This window comes from Hemitrygon akajei, chromosome 4 (genome assembly GCF_048418815.1).
Source record: "Hemitrygon akajei chromosome 4, sHemAka1.3, whole genome shotgun sequence".
NCBI lineage: Eukaryota > Metazoa > Chordata > Chondrichthyes > Myliobatiformes > Dasyatidae > Hemitrygon > Hemitrygon akajei.
Window position 1 is genome coordinate 173,240,954 of NC_133127.1, and position 23,251 is coordinate 173,264,204.

Genomic DNA, 23,251 nt, shown 5'->3' on the forward strand with positions numbered 1-23,251 from the left:
CTGAATGTATGTTCATAATTTTCTGCTGCGGTGACCCATTTACTTCAGGTTTGATGTGCTCTGCATGCAACTATTGTAGCATGGTTATCCGAGTCACTATCACCTTCCCGTCAGCCTGAACCAATCTGGCCTCCTCTGACCTCTCTCATAAACTATAAAAGTACCACTCACTTGATTTTTTTTTGTTTTTGATTTTTTGCAGCATTTTCTGTAAACTGCATGAAAATGCTAGGAGATCAGCAGTTTCTGGTATACTCAAACCTCCCCATCTGCCACCATTCTATAGTCAAAGATACTTAGATCATATTTCTTCCCCATTCTGATGCATTCAGCAACAAATTAACCCCTTGACCATGTCTGCATGTGTTTATGCATTGAGTTGCTGCCACATGATTGGCTGTTTATATATTTTCATAAACAACCCAGTCTACAAGTGTACCTAATAAAATGGCCATTGAGTGTATTTCTAAAATCTAGATGGTGTGCAACAAATTGCCATGCACCTGTTGCCTTTGTCCTCCTTGGTAATAGTTGCTGCAGGCTTGAAAGATGCTTTTAGAGTAGAATGGGCAAGAAAGTGGTGCATTTTCTGGACTTTCTACGCTGCCATAACTATATACCGTTTAATGGAAAGAATGAATGTCCAGGGTGGTGGATGGGTTGCTAGTCATGGGTGTTTTGACCTAGGTGGTATTGGACTTCTTGTTGGAGCTAAAAGCACCGAGTCAAGTGGAGGATATGCTATCACATTTCTAACTTGTGCCTTGCGTGATACAAAGGCTTCGGGGTTTCAAGAGGTGATTCAGGAATGACCCAACCTCTAGCCTGCTTTCCTAGCCACAGTATTTGTAATCCATTTAATATGACCATCAGGGTTTTTATAATGGAGGACTTAACATTCAATGGCTTTGCCATTGGCAGGGATAGATGGTTAGGCCTTTTTGTTACAGATGGTCATTGTTGCCACATTTATGGGGAAAATGTTATTTGCCACAGATGATTCTCTCTAGTACCTCATCAAAGAATTCGATTGAGGATATCAGAAATGTATTGCTTTTAGCAAATTCACTCATGTTTTTGTGTTAAAGATAGTTAAAAAGCTTTATTCCAACATTCACTTTTCCATATCACCTGTATAAATAACATATGCCTTTCAAGTGAAACTCTATTTTGCCTTTTTATATTTCCAAGAGCCTGGCATTTCCCTGTTCCCTCCTGTGAATAGTAGCCAATCCTCCAAATATTCCCGTATCCAGGGAGATTTGAAAGATTTTCTCTGTTTTTGCAAATTACGCATTTAGAGCTTTGTCTCTGTAATTGGTCCATCCATTTTTCCTCTCCTAATTTATAAAATTATGAAGTGTTTTACCACTCAACTTAATATTGCCAGATCATCTTCCCTTGTAAAATTTCTATGCTTCCCTATTAGTTTTAATTTTTTATCACATTTTTAATGACCACTTTAAATATTAACTGACTAACTTCCTACATACTTTATGGAATGTACTGTCTTCCCTGTGAGTCATTAACTCACACAAAGTAGTTCCAAAGCCATTTAGTGCAGTACGTCCTTTCTATTGCGAACTGTGACATCATTTTAATCAGTACAATCACACCAACTCCTTCCATTCTTCTCCTAACTTTGTTGTATAGTTTCTAAACAGGAATATTGAGAACCTGTTCCTTGTCATTACTAATATAAGCCTGAGCACCTGAAATTTTCCATTTTACTCCTTTATAATTTTTATTTCTTTGACTTCATCTAATCACTTGTTGACAGATGTATTTTGTGTTAATGTTAATTAAAAAGCTTTATTCCAACTTTAATTTTCCCCTATCAGCACAGAAATTAATAGTAACTATTAACATCAGTTAGCATACTTACACTCACTGTTTTATCAGGCACTTTTTCATCTAAAATTAACTTTCTTATGCCTATGCAATGCATATACTGTATGTTCAAGTTTGGTTTAATGATAATTTCCCCTTTCTGCACATACGAATGTATAGGGAAAATAAAGCTCCTCTGCTCCTAATTTAAATTATTTTGACAGTAAATTGAACATCAACCAATCATCAGTTGTTATCTTTTAGATTCTAACTTTGTCTTTGAATTTGGTTTGATGTGATTATAATGTTTTGTTTTGGAGTGGTTAGATAGATTAGTGTAAGGTAAGAAAAGGAATGAGTAACTCACACAAAATGCTGGAGCAACTCAGGCAGTATCTGTGGAGAGGAATAAACAGTCAACATTTCAGACCGAGAAATGATAACTCTTCATAGATGCTGCCTGACTTGCTTCCAGCATTTTGTGTGTTATTCAAGATTTCAGTATCTGCAGAATCCCTTTTGTTTATGAGTAATCCAGATGCTTTATTATTTGTTTTGCTTTTATTCTAACTTTACTGTTTGTTGAAACTAACATGTCCATTTTGTCCTAATAACATTTCTGTTGCTCAGAGTTTTAACACCGTGCAGCTTGTGGATATTGACCTCTCACCCATCAGCACTCTGAGAATGACTTTAACAGAGGTACACACACACACTTCTTGTGTACTTGATGTCCTGTGGTGAAGGTTTGGTGTGCATGTGGAGTAAATTACATCTTTTGAAGGGCAGCAACAATAGCTGTTGGAGGCTGTGCTACCTAACCATTATTGCATAAATACTGGAAGGTTGCGAATTGGCACTTACAATAAAATGTGGAATATTTCACTTGGGAACTTTTAATATTGCTCGATTAAATTTGGCACTGCTCCAGATGTGCTATAAATATGTCAAAAATTGTTTTACTGAATTCCAGTAAGTAGCATTATGCATAATTTATATAAATTGGGTTCTCTTTGTATCACAGCCTGGCATAGTATGTTTTGCAGTTGTGTTGCTCCCTTGTTGTTTGCATGGAGGCATAAGCTTTCAGGATGCTAATAGAACTTAGGCATATAGCCAACTAATCAATACAAACATTATTTGATTGCAAAACAATTTCCATTTGCCTTGTAATTGAAGAACTTAATCTGTATTAATACTTAATATTCTTAAAACTTTAATATGGTCAGAAATATCAAATTGATAATGTATTTGTGCTTACAATTATAGCATTCAATAGCAGTCGTCCTTAATGGATTACATAATTTTCACTGATTTCCTCCTATGACCTACAATTAAAAATGTTGTTTTAATATTTTTGCCTCTAAAGGTATAGCTGTTTTTCCATCTGAATTCTTGTGCCACAAAAGCCTAGACCTCAAATTTCTTCATAGATTTCAAGAGATGATTTACTGTATGGACAATAAATAGAGAATTATTTAAATACTGTATTTATTGTCCATTACATAGTGATCAAGCTGTTTATATACATTAAATAAGTTGATCATTAAGAAAAAAAGTTGGTGCATAGTAGGTTGAAGCAGATAGGAACAAATGAGATACTTATGGATTTTAAGAAATGCAAGAGAACACTTAAGAAATAAATCAGGAGGGCTTAAAAAAAAGTGTGAGGTTGCCCTAGCAGACAAGGTGCAGGAGAATCCTAAGAGATTCTCTACAGATATATTAAGAGCAAAAGGATTGCAAGGGACAAAATTGGTCCTCTGGAAGGTCAGAATGATAATATTTGCATGGTGCCAAAAGAGAGGGTGGAGATCTTAAAAGGACTTTTTACACCTGTATTTACTTGGTAAATAGACACGGAGTCTACAGAAGTGAGGCAAAGTGGCAGTGAAGTTATGGACCCTGTACAGAATACAGAGGAGGAGGAGGTGTTTGCAGTCTTTTTTTTATTAAATTTTTAAGAGAATTACATAAAATGAATAGAATAATAAAGTAATGAAAATTAATATCAGACCTCCCCCTCCCTTTAACCCTTCCCCCCTTAACATCCCTATCTTAAAAAAAAAGAAAGAAAAAAGAAAAAAAAAGAGGAAGAAAGAAAGATTGCCTGGATATCGGAAGATCCCCACATGCTCCATGGAGTTCAAAATAGCTTTAGTATATATCTTTATTTATTTTTTCCCCAAATAGCTAATAATTTTATCTTTGGAGGACCTGTATATTTAATCCTATCTTTTGTAAATAAGGGTGCCAAATTTTCAAAAATTTATCATATTCATTTCTTAAATTATAAGTAATTTTTTCAAGTGGAATGCAGCTAAATATTTCATTATTCCAACGGTCCATAGTTAAGTATGAATCTGATTTCCAAGTAACTGCAATAGCTTTTGGCTACTGCCAATGCAATTTTTATAATTTTTTTCTGATATTTATTCAATTTAGGTTTTTGTATTATCCTTCAATATCGCCTAATAAAAATAATATTGGGTTATGTGGAAGTTGTATTCCAATAATTTGTTCCAGTAAAAGTCTTAAATTTATCCAAAAAGGTTGAATTTTAAAACAAGACCAAGTAGAGTGTAAAAAAAGTACCAATTTCTTGATTACATCAAAAACATTGGTCAGATAAATTTGGGTTTAATCCATTTATTTTTTGTGGTGTAATATATAATTGATCTAAAAAATTGTATTGTACTAATCTAAGTTGGACATTTATTGTATTTGTCATACTGTCAAGGCATAGTCTTGACCAACTTATTTCATCAATTTTAATATTCAAATCAGTTTCCCATTTTTGTCTTGACTTATGAATTCCTTGTTTAATTGTCTGTTTTTGAATCAAATTATACATACAAGAAGTACATTTTTTAATTTTTCCTTTTTGAATTAAAATTTCTATTTCATTAGGCTTCGGCATTAACATTGTTTGACCCAGTTTATCTCTTAAATAAGCCCTTAATTGAAAGTAACAGAAAAGAGTGTTGTTTGATATTTTATATTTATTCTTTAGTTGCTCAAACAGCATCAATATACCTCCTTCAAAACAGTCACCTATATATCTAATCCCTTTATGAAACCAGTTACCGTAGATTCCGGACTACAGAGCGCACCTGATTAAAAGCCGCTGGCTCTAATTTTAGAAATAAAATCAATTTTTTAATTGTAAAGGCCGCACCGGATTTTTGGCCGCAGGTGTCCCATGTTGTAATATGAGATATTTACACAGAAAGATATTACACGTGAGGATTTTTTAACTTTTAATTAAATCCAAATGGTAACAAAAACAAATACATATTGCAAATGCTTTTTTTCGAACCGTGCCCGTAACGCGGCTACTTTTAAATATACGTTGCGTATACTTCTTTACTGAACAACATTCCAATATCTCCTAACGACTGGTAAAAAATATATATACTGCAGCCTACCAGGAAAAGTTATTGATCACCTTTAACTTAAAAGCAGCGTTCGCTCAGATCCAAAGCCGCTCGCGTAATGCGCTCCCTCCCTCCGTCCCGTTTCATCGCAAACCGGCATTTTCCCACAAGACACCGCGAAACCGGGTGTGACGTCATAGCATCCCGCGATGTACAGAAAACAAATATAGTTAAAACTCTTCTAACTTTAACTAGAAAATGAATTACTAAGCGAAAATATTATAAACTAAGTAACTGCCATAAGGCAGCACAATGCTTCGAGTGTTTTCCATGTTGATGAGGGTGAGTACAAATGACTGATTTACAATAATTTAATTGTGAAAGTGCGCTTGATTTATCGTACAATTTCATTGGACCTCTGTGAACTACTCATCAATTTTATTGGTCTACTGTTATGAGGCAAAATGTTTACGAGGCGGCATGAAAAAAATCATGTATTAGCCGCTCCGGATTAAAGGCCGCAAAGTTCAAAGCTGTTCAAAATGTGGGAAAAAAGTAGCGGCTTAAAATCCGGAATCTACGGTATATAAAAGTTGGTTATCCATTGTAAAAGGAATGAGTCTATTTTGAATTAGGGCTCTCTTTGCTAATAAAGATTTCTTTATCTCATCATCAACATTTATCTTATTCCATAAATCAATCAAATGTTTTAATATAAGAGATTCTTTCTTTTCCCATATCCATTTGGATTCCCATTTATATATAAAATCTTCTGGTATATTTTCTCCTATCTTATCTAACTCTATTCTTCATCAAAAAAAATGCAATAAATCTAAGTTGATTTGCTTTATAATAATTCTTAAAATTTGGGAGTTGTAACCCTCCTAGGTCAAATTTACATGTCAATTTTTCCAACGATATTTTTGACATCTTACCTTTCCAAAGAAACTTCCTCACACATTTATTCAACTCTTGAGAAAACTTCTGCGGCAGTTGTATTGGTAATGTTTGGAATAAATATTGTAATCTAGGAAATATATTCATTTTTACAGCATTAACTCTACCTACTAATGTTATGGGTAACATCATCCATTTATTAAGATCCTCTTGATTTTTTTTCAATAATGGCAAATAATTTAATTTATATAAATTCTTTATATCATTATCGACTCTTATACCTAAATATTTTATACCATTTATCGGCCATCTAAATTGAGTTACTAATCGACATTGACTATAATCTCCTTTAGTAAGGGGTAAAATTTCACTTTTATCCCAGTTTACTTTATACCCTGATATTTTCCCATATTCTTCCAATCTAAAAGATAGTTTATGCAATGAATGCAATGGGTTTGTTAAATAAATCAGAATATCATCAGCAAATAAATTAATTTTATATTCCTCCGGGTTAACTCTGAAGCCCACAATATCTGGATCCGTTCTAATTAATTCAGCTAATGGTTCTATCGCCAATACAAATAGGGCAGGTGATAATGGACAGCCTTGTCTAGTTGACCTTGTTAACTGGAATGATGTTGAAATTTGACCATTTGTCACTACTTTAGCTTTGGGACTAATATTTAAGGTTTTAATCCATTTTATAAAATATTTTCCTAACCCATATTTTTCCAGTACCTTAAATAAAAAGTCCCATTCCAATCTATCAAATGCTTTTTCTGCATCCAAAGCAACTGCCACACTCAGTTCCTCCTCCTTTTGTGCCAGATGAATTATGCTAAGTAACTGAGTTACATTATCCGCTGATTGTCTATGTTTAATAAAGCCTGTTTGATCCATATGTATTAATTTTGGTAAATATTTAGATAATCTATTAGATAAAATTTTTGCTATTTATAATCCGTATTCAACAAAGAGATAGGCCTATATGATGTTGGTTTTAAAGGATCTCTATCTTTTTTTTGGCAATACTATTAGGATCGCTGTCGAAAAAGATTGTGCAAGTTTATATGTTCTTTCCGCTTGATATATTAACTCCATAAAGGGAGGGATTAATAAATCTTGAAATTTTTTATAAAATTCAGGTGGAAAACCGTCTTCTCCTGGAGATTTATTACTCTGGAGTGATCCTAGAGCTTCTTCAACCTCTTTTAATGTAAAGGGCATATCTAATCCTTTCTGTTCTTCCGAATTCAATTTTGGAAGAGTTATTTGTGATAAAAAAAATTCCTATCTCAGCAACCTCATTTTATGATTCCGACTGATATAATTCGGAATAAAAATTTTTTAAGGTTTCACTAATTTCTAAAGATTTATAAGTAATTTTATTTGCACTTGTTCTAATTGCATTTATTGTTTTGGAAGCCTGTTCTGTTTTCAACTGCCAAGCAAGAATCTTGTGTGATCTTTCACCTAATTCATAATATCTCTGTTTAGTTCTCATAATTGCTTTTTCTGTTCGGTATGTCTGGAGCGTATTATATTGTAACTTCTTATTGACAAGTTGTCTTCATTTTTCTTCTGTCATATATCTTTGAGATTCTTTTTCTAATTTTGTAATCTCTTTTTCTAATTGATCTATTTCTACCATATATTCCTTCTTAATTTCAGAAGTATAACTTATTATCTGGCCCCTCAAATATGCTTTCATCGCTTCCCATAATATAAATTTATCTTCAACTGAATGTGAGTTTGTATCCAAAAAAATTGGATCTGTTTTTCCATAAAATCACAAAAATCTTGACGTTTTAATAAAATTGAATTAAATCTCCATCTGTAAATTAATTCCTCCTTATCCATCATTATCATTGTCATTATCAAGAGGAAATGATCTAACGGTATTCTTGCTTTATATTCCACACTTTTCACTCTATCCTGAATATTCATTGATAATAGGAAAAAATCAATCCTTGAATAAGTTTTATGTCTATTTGAATAAAACGAATAATCTCTTTCTCTTGGATTAATTCTTCTCCATATATCAATCAAATTTAGGTCTTTCAACAATGATAAAGTTAGCTTTATTACTTTTGATTTTGTAACAACCTTAGTTGACCTGGGTCTAGACAAAGGTTAAAGTCTCCACCTATTAATATTTTATCGTGTGTGTCGGCCAAATTCAAAAAAGCTTCTTGTATGAATTTTGCATCATTTTCATTTGGTGCATAAATATTCATAAGAGTCCATAATTCCAAAAAGATTTGAGAATGTATAATCACATATCTCCCCACAGAATCAATTAGTACATTTTGTATTTTAATTGGTAAGGTTTTATAAACCAAAATTGCAACTCCTCTCGCCTTTGAATTAAATGAAGCTGCAATAACACTTCCAACCCAATCTCTCTTTCATTTCTGATGTTCTATCTCTGTTAAATGTGTTTCATGCAAAAAAGCTATATCTACTTTCATTTTCTTAATATATGTTAAAACTCTTTTTCTTTTCACCGGTCCATTAAGCCCATAAACATTAAAAATTGAGTAAATCAGTCATTTCATAATACCTTGGGGAATCTCTTTAAAATTCTCCATGTTGCTATGTGTCTTTCCCCCAATCATGCAGGCAAAAAAAAGAAAAATAGAAGAACGATAGTGAAGAAAAAGGTAACAAAATACCCCCCCTACTAATGTTGTGAATGAATAGAAACACAACATTACCCCCCTCCGTTTTACAGGTCATGGCAATCGCCATGATTACACACGTGAATCCCACAGCAATCGATCAGAAGCTCCTCCAGCTCCCCGTAACAAAAATATATATAAGTGAAGAAAAAAATTAATATCTCTACTCCCAATTAATATTCCTCAATTTTTTTTTATCTTTCTCCCCTTCTATCATATACTTAAAGTATATTTGTATATTCTTCTACTCTTAAATATACATCAAATCCGATCCCTATTTCAGTCTTCATCTTTAGTCCATTTCACTTCCATAATGATTTATCGCGTCTCGCGAATATTAGGAAGTTCTTGTACAAACTCCTCCGCTTTCCGATGATCAGTAAAAAATCTTCTTTCTTTGTCATCCAAAAAGATTATCAGTGTTGCCGGGTAGCTCAGTATAAATTTATAACCCTTTTCCCATAAGATTTTTTTCACTGGGTTAAATTCCTTCCTCCTCTTCAAAATGTCGTAACTTATATCAGGATAGAAAAGAATTCTTTTCCCTTCTATCATACAATGGCCCATTTCTCTTTCTGGCACCTTGAGCAGCTGCCTTCAAGATCTTTTTATCTTGATATCTTAAGCATTTTATCAAGATTGATCGTGGATTTTGATCTTGTTGGGGCTTTGGTCTTAAAGCTCTATGAGCCCTTTCGATTTCAATTAACTGACTTCCCTCTTCCATTTCCAAGATTTCCGGGATCCATTTTTGAAAGAATTTTATTGGATCATCTCCCTCTATACCTTCTTTAAGAGCAACAATCTTTATATTGTTTCGTCTGCTAAAATTTTCAAGCGCATCTATTTTTTCCAACAACCGTTTTCTTTCTGATGTCCAGGCAAGGATCTTATCTTCCATCTTGTCCACTCTTTCAGTGGTGTCTCCCGTTTTTTCTTCCAACTTTTTAACTTTCTTATCCGTTTTCTTTTGTTTTTCCACCACCTTATCAAATGTAATCTTCATATTTTTAATATCTGTTTTTATTACTTTTAATGCTTTTAATTCATGCATTATTTGTATCAGGGCTTTTCTTATGTCTCCAGAAAGTCTTCCACCTTTAATTTCTTCCTGTTCTTCTTCTCCTTCATCTATTTCCTCATCTGTGTTTTCCAGAGAGTCTGATTCTACTTCCAGTTCACTTTCACTTTCAGTTGCAGCTGGAACTTGTAGTTTTGTTTGCACCTGTTTGCACGTACCCGTTTCTTCATGCATGTGCAGTTCCTGCTGTTTCTTCGTAGAGACCGTTGATGCTGCCGCAGTTTCCTGTTCTGCATTGTCGGAGGTGACATGTACTTCGCCGGGAAGAGATCCAACTTGAATACGAGGTTCCGTCATAATGGTTGGGCCTCTTTCTTTGCCAACTCGCGCTGTCTTCAAAGTAGTAGTTCTCTTCTATTTCTGTTTAGAAGACATATCTAAAGATAGTCCTGAGTTGTTTATAAGTAGTTTTTAGAAAGTATTTATTAACTCTTCTTCACTTAAACTTTATTTTACTAGTTTTTACGGGAGAGCTGGATTTCCACGTCTCGATCCTACGTCATCACGTGACGTCCCCCTTGTTTGCAGTCTTGAAGCAAGTTAGGGTAGATATATCCCCAGGGCCTGACAAGGTGTTCCCTCAAACCATGTGGGAGGCAAGTGCGGAAATTGCAGTGGCCCTCGCAGAGATACTTAAATCATCCTTAGCAACAGCTGAGGTACTGGAGGATTAGAGGAGAGCTATTGTTGTTCTGCTGTTTAAGAAAGGCTATAAATGTAAACCAGGAAATTATTGGCTGGTGAGCCATCAGTAGTGAGAAAGTTTTTGGAAGGTATTCTAAGGGACTGGATATATGAGTATTTTGTTTAGACATAGACTAATTTGGGATAGTCGCATGACTTTGTATATGGTAGGTCGTGTCTAACCAATCAGAGTTTTTCAAGGAAGTTATCAGGAAAGTTGATGAAGGCAAGGCAGTGGATGTGTCTGCATGGACTTAGAAGGCATTTGACAAGGTCCTGCATGAGAAGTTGGTCAAGAAGTTTCAATCGCTTTGGCATTCAGGATGAGGTGGTAAATTGGATTAGATATTGGCTTTGTGGGAGAAACCAGTGAGTGGTAGTAGATGGTTGTCTCTCTGACTGGAAGCCTGTGACTAGTGGAATGCCACAGGGATCAGTGCTGAGTCTGTGTTTGTTTGTCATCTATATCAATGGTCTGGATGATAGTGTTAACTGGATCAGTAAGTTTGCAGGTGACACCAAGATTGGAGGTATAGTGGACAGCAAGGAAGACTATCCGAGCTTGCAATGGGAGCTGGAGTAGCCAGAAAAATGGGCTGAAAAATACAGATGGAATTTAATGCAGACAAGTACGGTAAGACCAACCAGAGTAGGTCTCACACAGTGAACAGTAAGGCACTGAGGAGTGCAGTAAAACAAAGGGATCTGGGAGTACAGGTCCATAATTCATTGAAAGTGATGTTACGAATAGATAGAGTTGTAAAAGTTTTTGGCACATTGGCCTTTATAAATCAACATATTGAGCACAGTAGACGAGATGTTATGCTGAAGTTGTACAAGACATTGGTAGTGCCAAATTTGGAGTATTGTGTGCAGTTTTGGTCACCTACATACAGGATAGATTTAGGGTGAAAGGTGAAAAGATTAAGGGGAACTTGAGGGGAAACTTCTTCAACCTTGTTCAGTCAGGGTTGTGAGAGTGTGGAGCAAGCTGCCAGCTCAAGTTGTGCATTGAGCTCGTTTTCAACGTTTAGGTTTGGACAGGTACACGGATGGAAGGTATATGGAGAGCAATGGTTTGGGTGCAGGTCGATGGGACAAAGCACAGACTGGATGGGCTGAAGGGCCTGTTCGGGGGCTGTACTTTACCATGACTCTATTCTGTAACTGTAATAGTGAGCCAGTTTTTGGGATAGCAGTCAGTAATTCTCAAGACATCTTGGTAAAATACTTTTATCAATATTTACCTATCTAAAATATCTAATATCTAAAACATATCAGCTGTGATAGAATGAATGAACAGACTTAATGGGCCTAATAGCTTAATTCTGCTCCTATGTATTATATTCTAAAATATAATTAGAAGCCATGATGTATCCTCTTCCTAAAAAAAATAGTTTGTTGGATTACTAGCAATAACAAGATAAAAGGTTTGGTGTCACAGAACATGGATATAATTGACATGAATTGCACATTAGAGTGCTTATTTATTACTTGTACTGCCAAATAATATCACAAAATTCCAACTGCTCTGTAAGCGTGAAGTAGTTTAACTTACTAACATTCTGTGTTTAATTATTGAAAACCACATTCTACAGTATTCAGGTTATAATACAAGGCCAGAGAGCAACTTGTACTAGAAAACAAAATGCCGCATGTTCCCTTTTCAACCCCTACGCTGCTCTACCACTCTAACTTTTACCCACTCCTAGCTCACTTCTCCTCCCCCCCCCCCGCTCAAATTTAATTGCATGCCTTTCATATACTACATGGTTGAGTGTGAATGTTCATTTTAGTCAGAGGGTTATTTGTGAATTAAATGAAATTCATAAACTACAAATGAGAGGCCCTTATTTTAAATTTGAGTTGGAAGCCATATAGTTGAATGCACAAAACTGTAAATTATTTTAATGCCTATCAGATTAGTAACATTATGAAATTTACAGGAATTCTATTTACTGTAGTCATTTGGTTCCTGGATATTATGGCACTTTCATATAACAGCTAATTCCAGTAAGTATACAGTTAGCTTGTGTTTATTTTAGCCAAGTATTGGAGCTATGTGAGGTCCTTATTGTACATTTCCTTTAACATCTTGGCTTCCGCTGTAGCAAATAGACTTTCTGCAGAGGAATGAACTACTTCTGCTATTTTGACTTCTGACACTTCGTTATACATCAATGGAAACATGAGTTTTCTTTCACAGATATTATCACCAACCAAATATGGAGGGTTTTTTTTTAATGGCTGTTGCATAGTTTTTTCCTTAATCAGAGAGTTATGAATGCGGTACCAGCTATCTTTTTTATGGGGTATTCAAATGTTATTTTTCATGAAAACTGAAATTGCTAATATCATTACCTATATAAATTCTTTAATTCCATTTATCTTTACCTTATAAAAGATTTTATTACTGCTTTTGTTAACCCCAGAATCAGTTATTCTGATTCTTTCCTGTTTGGTCTATTTAAATAATCAGATCTCAACCAAAAGTTTTTTCTCTTATCTTGCATTGTGCTCAGATATTTGTCGATCTACATTGGCTACTGGTCTATCAATGTCTTAATTTTCAAAATTGACCACCTATAATTTCCTTTTCAAATTCTACATCTCTCTTTTGTTCTTCAGATGCTTCTTATTTCTATGACCAAACATTCATTTACCTGCATTTAATGTCTTTATTGGAATTGATACCAAATTAGGTTTAATTATACTTTTTTAAAGTGTTTTGGGTCATTTTATCCTGGTAAAGGCACCATACAATGAATAGATGACTGCCTGATTTTATTAGGCATTGTTGGAGTCCTTTTTGGAAAAAGAACAAAAAAGGTAGTCTGGTGATTATAGGTAAAGTCATTAAAAAATCAGCAAGTTGCTCTTAGCTATCAGACTTAGCTTTCTCTTCCCTTCTATTTTATGGCAGTAATAGTTCAATTACACCATTCTTTGTAGACCTGAAAATGTGCAATCTTATACAAGAATGGTGTTAGGTGATAATACTGCTGATTTAGCACTGCTCTACTGCTAAAGTACAGCTGGGTGAAATCATTGTGACACTTAAAGGCAGTGAGGTATATAATTGCCTAGTAACTAAATATTGCCTTGGCATATCTTCAGATTATTTGGAAGTCAAGGTAGCGTTTCAAAAGATAGCTCCCCCATCAGAAACTTCTCCTGCTGTTCATAATTTTTAAACAAATGTAACAAAATGCTAATGTTCTTTGGTATGCTAATTTTAGACCAGTTGGACATTCTAGATTTTCAAAGTAAGTCAAAAGGAAATTTGTGAATTCCTTGGGTCAGTTTGGAGCTAATTTAACATAACCTTGCCTGCTTTTTAAAAAGGTGGTAAACTTGCTTGAGTGACAGAAAGTGTGACAGGTGCAAACCGCATGCAGGACTATTACTAAATGGAACAGATTTTCCTTACGCTGGATTTAAACGTATTGCTTACAGGCAATGCAAAAGTAGCCAGGATATTAAAACAGAAGGCATTGAATATTACTCTGATTTAAAATGTGTTTTTCACTAGTCCAAACAGATACAGAGTTGAAGGTGAAATGTTGGATTGTGCCCTTTGGTCTTTTGCAGTGGATTATTAAATAGCCAATTATACAACTGGGTGCATTGGTGTTTGCATGTTTTGGGTGTGTACTTGTTACTTTTTTATTTGTGTTAATCTGTCAATTTCAAATTCAAGAGCATAAGCACAAGAGCAGTGTTGGCATCATGTAACTTTTTCTCATTTGATATAACATGGTGACTTCTAACTATAATCAAATCTACAGAACACAAAATAACTTCCTGACTGCCTAGTGTTTTGCTTCTTTTATCAGTTAAAATAGTAGTAGAGATCTGGAGAATGCATTGTTTTCAAATGTCCTATTGCCCATCACCCCCAATTTTTTCAATAAACTTGGGAAGCAAAATGCTCAGTAGTTTGCCTCCAAAAAAAATTGTTGTTTTCCTACAAGCATCATATATTTGTAATTTAAGCACAGTTTACATGTTAAACATTTATTATATAATTATTCCTCCTACTCTTTCTAAGCGTTCTGATCAATATCCCTTTAAATATGTTTTATCTATGTGCTTTATAGTTTGAAGTGATCAAAAAGACGCAAATCAGACAAGTCAGATCCTGGTGCAAATGTAGATTCTCTCTCATTCTCTTTCTTTCTCTCTCTCCACACAATCATAAGAACAGAATTGTACCATTCAGCCCATTGAGTCTGCTCTGCCATTAGAAGGCATTCTCCTGCCTTCTCTCCATAATAGTTCATGCTCTTAGTCATCAAGAAGCTATCCACTTCTGCTTTAAATAGACCCAATGATTTGGCCTCCAGAACCATCTGTGGCAATGAATTCTACAGATTCACCGCCCTCTAAAATTCCTCCTCATGTCTGATCTAAAGGGACGCCCTTCTATTCTGAAGCTGTGTCCTCTGGTCTCCCCTTATTGGAAACATCCTCTCCACGTCCACTATCTAGGCCTTTCAATATTTGATAGGTTTCAGCGAGATTCCACCCCCCCCCCCCCCCCGGCATTTCCCCATTTTTCCAAACTCCAGTGAGTACAGATCCAGAGCCATCAAATGCTCCTCATACTTAAACTCTTTCATTTCCTTTATAATTCTGATAAACATACTCTGGACCCACTCCAATGCTAGCACATCCTTTCTTTGGCTTCTATTGGTTTTTAAAAGTTTCCCAATCCTCTAGCTTCTCATACATGTTTGCTATATTTTATGTCCTCTCTTTTGCTAATGTGCTGTCTTTTCAGCCATATATCATCTTTACCAGTGTATTTATGTGTTGCCACTTTCAGGGTTAGACCCAAAATCCCCTGTGTATATCAACGCTCCAAAGGGTCCTACTATTCATGGTATACTTTCCACTTGCATTTGACCTCCCAAAATACAATACCTCATAATTCTATCTGCCATTTCTCTGCCCACATTTCTAACTAGTCTATGTACTACTGAATCCTTCCTCAGTATTCACAGCTCTGCCAATTGTTGTCATCTGCAAAGTTATGAATCAACACACCAACATATTTTGTTCGGATCATTTATGTATATTACAAGCTACAAAGGACCAAGCAAGGATTACTTGGGGAACACCATGAGTAACATCTCCAATTAGAACAACAACCTTCCAACATTACCCTTTTCTATTTCCAAACCAATTTTGAATCCAGTATACCAAGTCTCAATGAATTCCATGTGCTTTCATCTTCTGGAACAGCTTATCGTGAAGGACCTTGTTGAAAGTTTTTTTGAAGTTCACATAGACAGCATCCACTGGCCTACCTTTATCAGTTAACTTTAGAACCATTTCAGAAAAACTTAGTCAAGTTTGTAAGACATGATTTCCCCCTCACAAAGCATGCTGACTATTCCAAATGTGTCTATTTGGTTTTTTTTCAGATGTGAGTATATCATATACCTAAGAGTCTTGGAATATATATGGAATCATATATCCAATGATTCGCTGATGTGAGGCTCACTGCCAATAATTTCCTAGTTTTGTTCTATTGCCCTCTTTAAAAAGAGGAACAGCATCGATTTCTCCAGACCTTTAGGATGTTGCCTTATCACACATTCTATAGATGCTTCTATTATAAAAATAATTTTCAAGATGATTAGAAAACAAATTCTCATATGTACATAGTTAATCTATTGCATTCCAGTGAAAACTGAATATTTTTGCTGTTTAATAATGTGTTTTTATGAACCAGCTTCCAATATCCTTTCTGCTCTTCTGCTTATTATCTTTACAAGTACAACTAAATACATTTCAGTATCCCTTGGTACATAGGTTAGGGATTAAACAAAGTATTTGAATGCAAACTTCACAGCAAAGGTGGAAAAAAAATTGTGTTCTTGGCCTTCATCCTTTTGGACAATCTGTTACAGAGTCGGCAGTTGGAGAATGAATCTGGAACCACTGAGGAGCACAGCCTGAACAAAGAGGCTCGTAAATGGGCAACACGTGTTGCACGGGAACATAAAACAATAATCCATGCACAGCGGGTAGGTGAAGCATAGAAATATTCTACCTTATTTTGGTAAAGTTTGTTTGGCTGTCCTTGACTAAACATACCAGTTTAAAACAATTACACAAGAATGAAATTAGTGCCTGTTGACATTATCATGTCTGTTACACAACGTCATTTATAAAAGTGAAACCATTTTGGATTCATTTAAGAAGTTAATGTACAGCACAGATCCCATTTCTTTGCCTTTATTAACATTTGTTTATAGGCCAAGCTATTCACATTCCGGGTTTGAAGCTCTTATTACCTGTCAAAATTAACTCTCCAACTTGTAAGTCATATTGATTTATTCATGAGCAATTAACAGTTTATGTTTTGAAACTGTCTTTCTGTCCATCAATCATCGACATTACTGTATCACAAAATGCTCTTTTTAGTGTGGTTTGTATGGGGTCATTGTGATTTTTTTTTAATTTACAGACTCTGGAAGATCTAAGAGCTCAAGGAACTGTGGTCTCAGAACAAGGACGAATGGAATTAGAACAAAAAATAGAAGAGGCTAGAGAAACAATACGGAAGGCTGAGGTAAGAAAAATAAGGGCAGATACTGATTAGTGCTCAGAGGAATTGAGTCAGATTATGACTTTGCCAGATTATTAACTAATGAATTAAAAACATAAAATATTCCATTTTTAGTGTGTGTATTTGTGTTCATGTATTTCCACTCTACTTCGAAGTTGCCATCAAGAATATTTACTTCACAAAATACCACAATGTTGGTTAATTCACACCAATTTGTGTCATATTCTACAGTAGTAGTAATAATATTGTTAAATCCCATTCTACTGAAATGTCTTAAATTCTGGGCTTTGTCAATTGAGAAGTAGATTATTAGAAGTAATACAAGACTAACAACAAAAATGTATTGAACTCTTGCCTTTTAAGAGGTGAGCTCATTTGTTAGTCTGGAAGCATACAAATTTGCATGCTCGTTGGCTTCAATGGGGGCTAATGTTTTAGAGTGACAATTAGCTATCTGTAGCTGATAAACTAAGTCACAGCAGCTATTCGTTTTGAAATTGATGGAACAATTTGCTTGCAGATAAATAATATCCAAATAGTTGGACAAGTTATCAGAAACAAATACAGCCTCCTTCAAAGTGACATTAAAATATTTTAAAATGGACTTTTGATTTAAAATGTGAACAGAGGCAGAGATACACTGACTCTTATAAAACTTGCAAGTTTTTCAAATTTTGGAAGATTACTTTTTTGGGATTTAGTTCTGTTAGACTAATTTTTCACCATTATTGCTATCTTACAGAACATGAGAGCTGGAGTAGGCATGCTGCACCTGCCCATTCCTCCCCACCCCATCAATCTATATCTTGTTACAGAGTCCAAATATTCTTATCACACATGCTTTTCCATCTATTTTTGTCTTCAGCAACTGGAATATATAACCATATAACAATTACAGCACAGAAACAGGCCATCTTGGCCCTTCTAGTCCATGCTGAATGCTTACTCTCACCTAGTACCACCGACCTGCACTCAGCCCATAACCCTCCATTCCTTTCCTGTCCATATACCTATCCAACTGTTTTTAAATGACAAAATCGAACCTGCCTCTACCGCTTCTACTGGAAGCTCGTTCCACACAGCTACCACTCTCCGAGTAAAGAAGTTCCCCCTCGTGTTACCCCTAAACTTTTGCCCCTTAACTCTCAACTCATGTCCTCTTGTTTGAATCTCCCCTACTCTCAATGGAAAAAGCCTATCCACGTCAACTCTGTCTGTCCCCTTATAATTTTAAATACCTCAATCAAGTCCCCCCTCAAACTTCTACGCTCCAAAGAATAAAGACCTAACTTGTTCAACCTTTCTCTGTAACTTAGGTGCTGAAACCCAGGTAACATTCTAGTAAATCTCCTCTGTACTCTCTCTATTTTGTTGACATCTTTCCTATAATTTGGTGACCAGAACTGTACACAGTACTCCAAATTTGGCCTCACCAATGCCTTATACAATTTTAACATTACATCCCAACTCCTATACTCAATGCTCTGATTTATAAAGGCCAGCATACCAAAAGCTTTCTTCATCACCCTATCCACATGAGATTCCACCTTCAGGGAACTATGCACCATTATTCCTAGATCACTCTGTTCTACTGCATTCCTCAATGCCCTACCATTTACCATGTATGTCCTATTTTGATTATTCCTACCAAAATGTAGCACCTCACACTTATCAGCATTAAACTCCATCTGCCATCTTTCAGCCCACTCTTCTAACTGGCTTAAGTCTTTCTGCAAGCTTTGAAAACTTACTACTTGCACGTTGCACAAAACCTAATATCTTGCACATTTCCCCCTTCTACAGGTTATTAACATGAGACTGTAAGACAAAGGAGCTGAATTAGGCCATTCGGCCTGCCAAGTCTGCTCCACCATTCCATCGTGTCTGATTTAATAACCCACTCAACCCTATTCTCCTGCCTTCTCCACCTAAACTTTGATGCCCTGATTAATCAAGAACCTACCAACCTCTACCTTAAACATACCCAATTATTTGGCCTGCAGAACCATCTGTGTGAACCTCTGGCTAAAGAAACTTTTCCTCTTCTCTGTTCTACATGGATGTCCCTCTATTCTGAGGCTGTGCCCTCTGGTTGTAGACTTCCCCACATTCACTCTATCTAGGCCAGTGGTTCCCAACCTTTTCTATGCCTCACACCCCTAGGAAATGTTTGATTAATGTTCACACTCCCTACAAAAGTAATAGCACATTTGAAGATGAAGAAGTCTAATTTCTAATTTTTGAACCACATACAATACTGCCGGTGAACAAATTGAACTTAAAAAAACAAGCTTTTAACTCAGTGCATAAAATGCAAATATAAATTGAGCAATTAGATTCTAATTTATTCAGAAAAAATTGTAAACAGTAAAATCAATCCCAATTGTGAACATAAAATTCAATGACTTCTTTGCTCCTGCTTCTCATTCATGATTTTGTCAAAACGTGGAACTTTCTTGCTGATTGTGATCCGCAGGTCTGCCTGTGGATTCAGGTGATTCCTAGATTTTGTCTTGATTGACAAAAGAGAACTGAATCCAGATTCACACAAGTATGTTGTTGCAAATGGAATGAGGACACGGAGTGCTTTTCCACCAAGCCTTGGGAACATATCCAGTGCTGCACACCAAAACTCCTCCAAAGTCTTGCTTTCAAATTGCATTTCAAGAGCTCGATTTGTCCGCAAATCAATAAGATCTTCCTTCAACTCTTTATCTTCTGACATTTTCTCCAAATTGTAGGAATATGGATTCATGATCCATTCTTCTGAAATCTTCAGGTGCCCAGCAGCAAAATATCCATCAAACAATTCTGACAGCATTTCCAAATGAGCCACAATTTCTTCACGCACAGTAGGAGTTATGGATCCAGCATCATCAACCATCTCTTCTAGTGAAGGAAAATTTGAGAGACTGCCTCTTTCCATCCTTCAATGCCAAAGATGTAACTTTTCTTTGAAGGCATTCAACTTTTCACAAGCCTTCAATATGTTTATCCCTTTTCCTTGAAGAGAAACACTCAGGTCATTCATACGAGTGAAAATGTCAGCTAAGTAAGCCAGCATTTGGGCGAATTCCTGTGAATCCATTGCCCCAACCAGATCACATTCATGTTCCTCCAGAAAAACTTTGATTTCTTCCCGCAGTTTAAAGAAGTAGGTTAAAGCTTGTCCTCGTGACAACCAACAGACTTCTGTGTGGAAAAGCAAAACTGAATGCTCACTTCCCAGATCCTCACAAAATGATTTCAAGATGCAATGGTTCAAAGCACGTCCCCTGATCCAGTTGATGATCTTCACACAAGTATCAAGGACTTTCTTCAAATTTGGAGACAATGTTTTTGATGCCAAAGCATGCCGATGAAGAAAACAATGGGTAACTTGCAAGTCTGGAATCTCCTTTTTCATCAATGCAGAAAAGCCAGATTTATTTCCAAGCATTGCAGGTGCCCCATCAATGCACACAGAACCAATGACTTTGATATCTAAATCATGTTTGGCAAAGAAGTCTTTCACCAGCTGCATCACATCCTTTGCAGTTGTGTTTGTTTTCAGATCTTTACAAAGCAGGAAATCTTCCTTCACAGCACCATCATTGACATACCTCACTAATGTGATGAGTTGACTACAACTGGAGACATAAGTTGACTCTTCCAACTGAATAGAGATTTTAAGAGGACTAGCTCTGACATCTGAGATGACTTGATCCAAAATATCTTCACTCAAATCACTGATATGGTGGTGAATGACATTATTTGATAGGGGCACCTGTTCAAATTTTTTTCTTGCTTCTTTACCCAGGATAATTGTTGCCATTTCCAGTGCACATGGCTTGATGAGATCTTCCGCAATTGTATGGGGCTTCTTGGATTTGGCCACTTTGTATGCCACTTGGTATGAAGCAAGAAGTAGTGTTTTTTCAACAGAAATGAATCCTAATTTTGGAAGAGTTCCATGTGAATCAAAACGAGCTCTTTTGATTTTCAATGACCCAACATCATGTCCTTCAACATCAGCTCTACCATGCTTGTTCTTGAAGTGCCCTTGAAGCTTGGATGGCTTCAGATTTGAGTTGGAAAACACAATGCTACAAAGAACGCACAGGGTTTTTGCAAGCCATCATTTCCTGTTGTGCAAGTGAAACCAAAGTACACATAGTCATCATTCCATTTCCTTCTTTTTGACATGATGAAGGGTTAAGGGTAAAGAGAAAAATATGAGCTAATATGAGAAAAACTATCTGACTAAGTCAGGGACGACCGCTTTACTCAACCAGACATGCCTATAGCAAAGTATTGCGAGAAATACACTTTTGAATATTATATTACGACAATATTTGCGATTATGCCAAGATAAATTGTCAGGTGGAAATGCTATGGGGACGTGACACAATTTAGTAGGCTTCGCTCTACTGAATTTACACACCTATTTCCGATTATTACCAGAGATATGAACTCCCATCACACGATTCAAAGTCCTCGGTATTAACCATGATACCTCCTCAACTAACACAGTTCAAAATTATCAACGATTCAAGAAAAAAACTTTTTAAGAGAAAAAAAACCTTTGAAATTCAAAAACTTCTTTAATGAATTGAGACAAATACGAATGAATGACTTCAGCTGCTTTTTATCAAAATGCGGCCTTTTAAAATTTTATAATTGAATAATTTTCCTACTGCGAGTTTGGTTTTAACGCGAAATCGTTACTCAGTGGTTGATTCGGGACGTATAAAGATTTTGGCATTATGAGATGATTCTTAACTCTGAGATGTAACCTTCTAGCTAACATTGATGAGACTCCTCAGCTCTGAGGTGTAACTCCCAGGTAACACTGATGAGAATCCTCAACGCTGACTCGGGCACTGGGAGACTGGAGTGAGTTTACGTCTCTCTCAACTCGGGCAGCAGGAGACTAGAGTGTGCTTGGGACAAGCGTTACTACCACTTCTCAAGGCACACTGGCAGCTGGCTGAGTGATGACTCGTGACTCATCACTCAAGGACACAAGCCACTCTTTGTCGCACCCCCTGAAATCCCATCTTGCACCCCCTGGGGGTGTGGGCACCCCAGGTTGAGAACCCCTGATCTAGGCCTTTCAATATTCAATTGGCTTCAATGAGATCTCCTCTCGTTCTTCTAAACATGCCCAGAGCCTTCAAACACTCCTCATATAGTTGCAAGAAAAAGTTTGTGAACCCTTTATTACCTGGTTTTCTACATGAATTACTCATTAAATTGTGGACTATTCTTCATCTAAGTCACAATAATAGACAAACACAATCTGCCTAAACTAATAACACACAAATAATTGTACTTTCCATATCTTTATTAAGCACATTGTTTAATCATTCACAGTTCAGGTTGGAAAAAGTATGTGAACCCTTGTATTTAATAACTGGTAGAACCTCCTTTTACAGCAATAACCACCACCAAACATTTCTTATAGTTGCTGTTCGGATTTGCACAACAGCAAAGAAGAATGTTAGACTATTCCTCCATACAAAACTTTCAGTTCATCAATATTTCTGGGATACCTTGCATGAGCAGTCATCTTTGGGTCATGCCACAGCATCTTGTGTTTTGAATCATTGTCTTGTTGCATCATCCAACTTCTATTAAGCTCCAGGTAACAGACTGCTATGCTGACCTTCTCCTGTAAAATGTCTTGATACAATTTTGAATTCATTGTTCCCTCAATTGCAAGCTGTCCAGGCCCTGAAGCAGCAAAGCAGCTCCGTGATGCTCTTTCCACCATGCTTCACAGTTAGTGTTTTGGTGTTGGTGTGCAGGGCTCTTTTTTTTGTCCAAACACAGCGGTGTGCATTTCTGCCAAAGGGTTCGATGTTTGTCTCATCTGTGCACAGAACATTGTCCGAAAGTGTTGCGAAACATCCAGATGGTCTTTTGCAAGCTTGAGAAGTGCAGCAATTTTTTTTGTTTTGGAAAGTTGTGGTTTCCTCCATGGTGTCTTTCTATGAACACTATTCTTGTTCAGTGTTTTTCTTACAGTGGATACGTAAACAGAGACTTTAGCAAGTTGGAGAGATTTCTGCAGGTATTTTGCTCTTACCCTTGGGTTCTTTATCACATCCTTCAGCATTGCACATTGTCTTCTTGATGT

At 36.0% G+C, this 23,251-nt stretch overlaps 1 protein-coding gene across 2 annotated transcripts in view; it reads left to right on the forward strand.

Annotated features, from left to right (window-relative positions):
- LOC140726956 (F-BAR and double SH3 domains protein 2-like) overlaps positions 1-23,251 on the forward strand; it is a 226,579-nt gene that overhangs the window by 164,151 nt on the left and 39,177 nt on the right. Inside the window, exons 11-13 of one of the 2 annotated variants that reach the window (XM_073044002.1) lie at positions 2,461-2,532; positions 16,469-16,585; positions 17,029-17,133. In XM_073044002.1, the coding sequence (XP_072900103.1) occupies positions 2,461-2,532; positions 16,469-16,585; positions 17,029-17,133 (294 nt within the window). The remainder of the gene's footprint in view (positions 1-2,460; positions 2,533-16,468; positions 16,586-17,028; positions 17,134-23,251) is intronic. The other variant, XM_073044003.1, reaches the window with a different exon arrangement.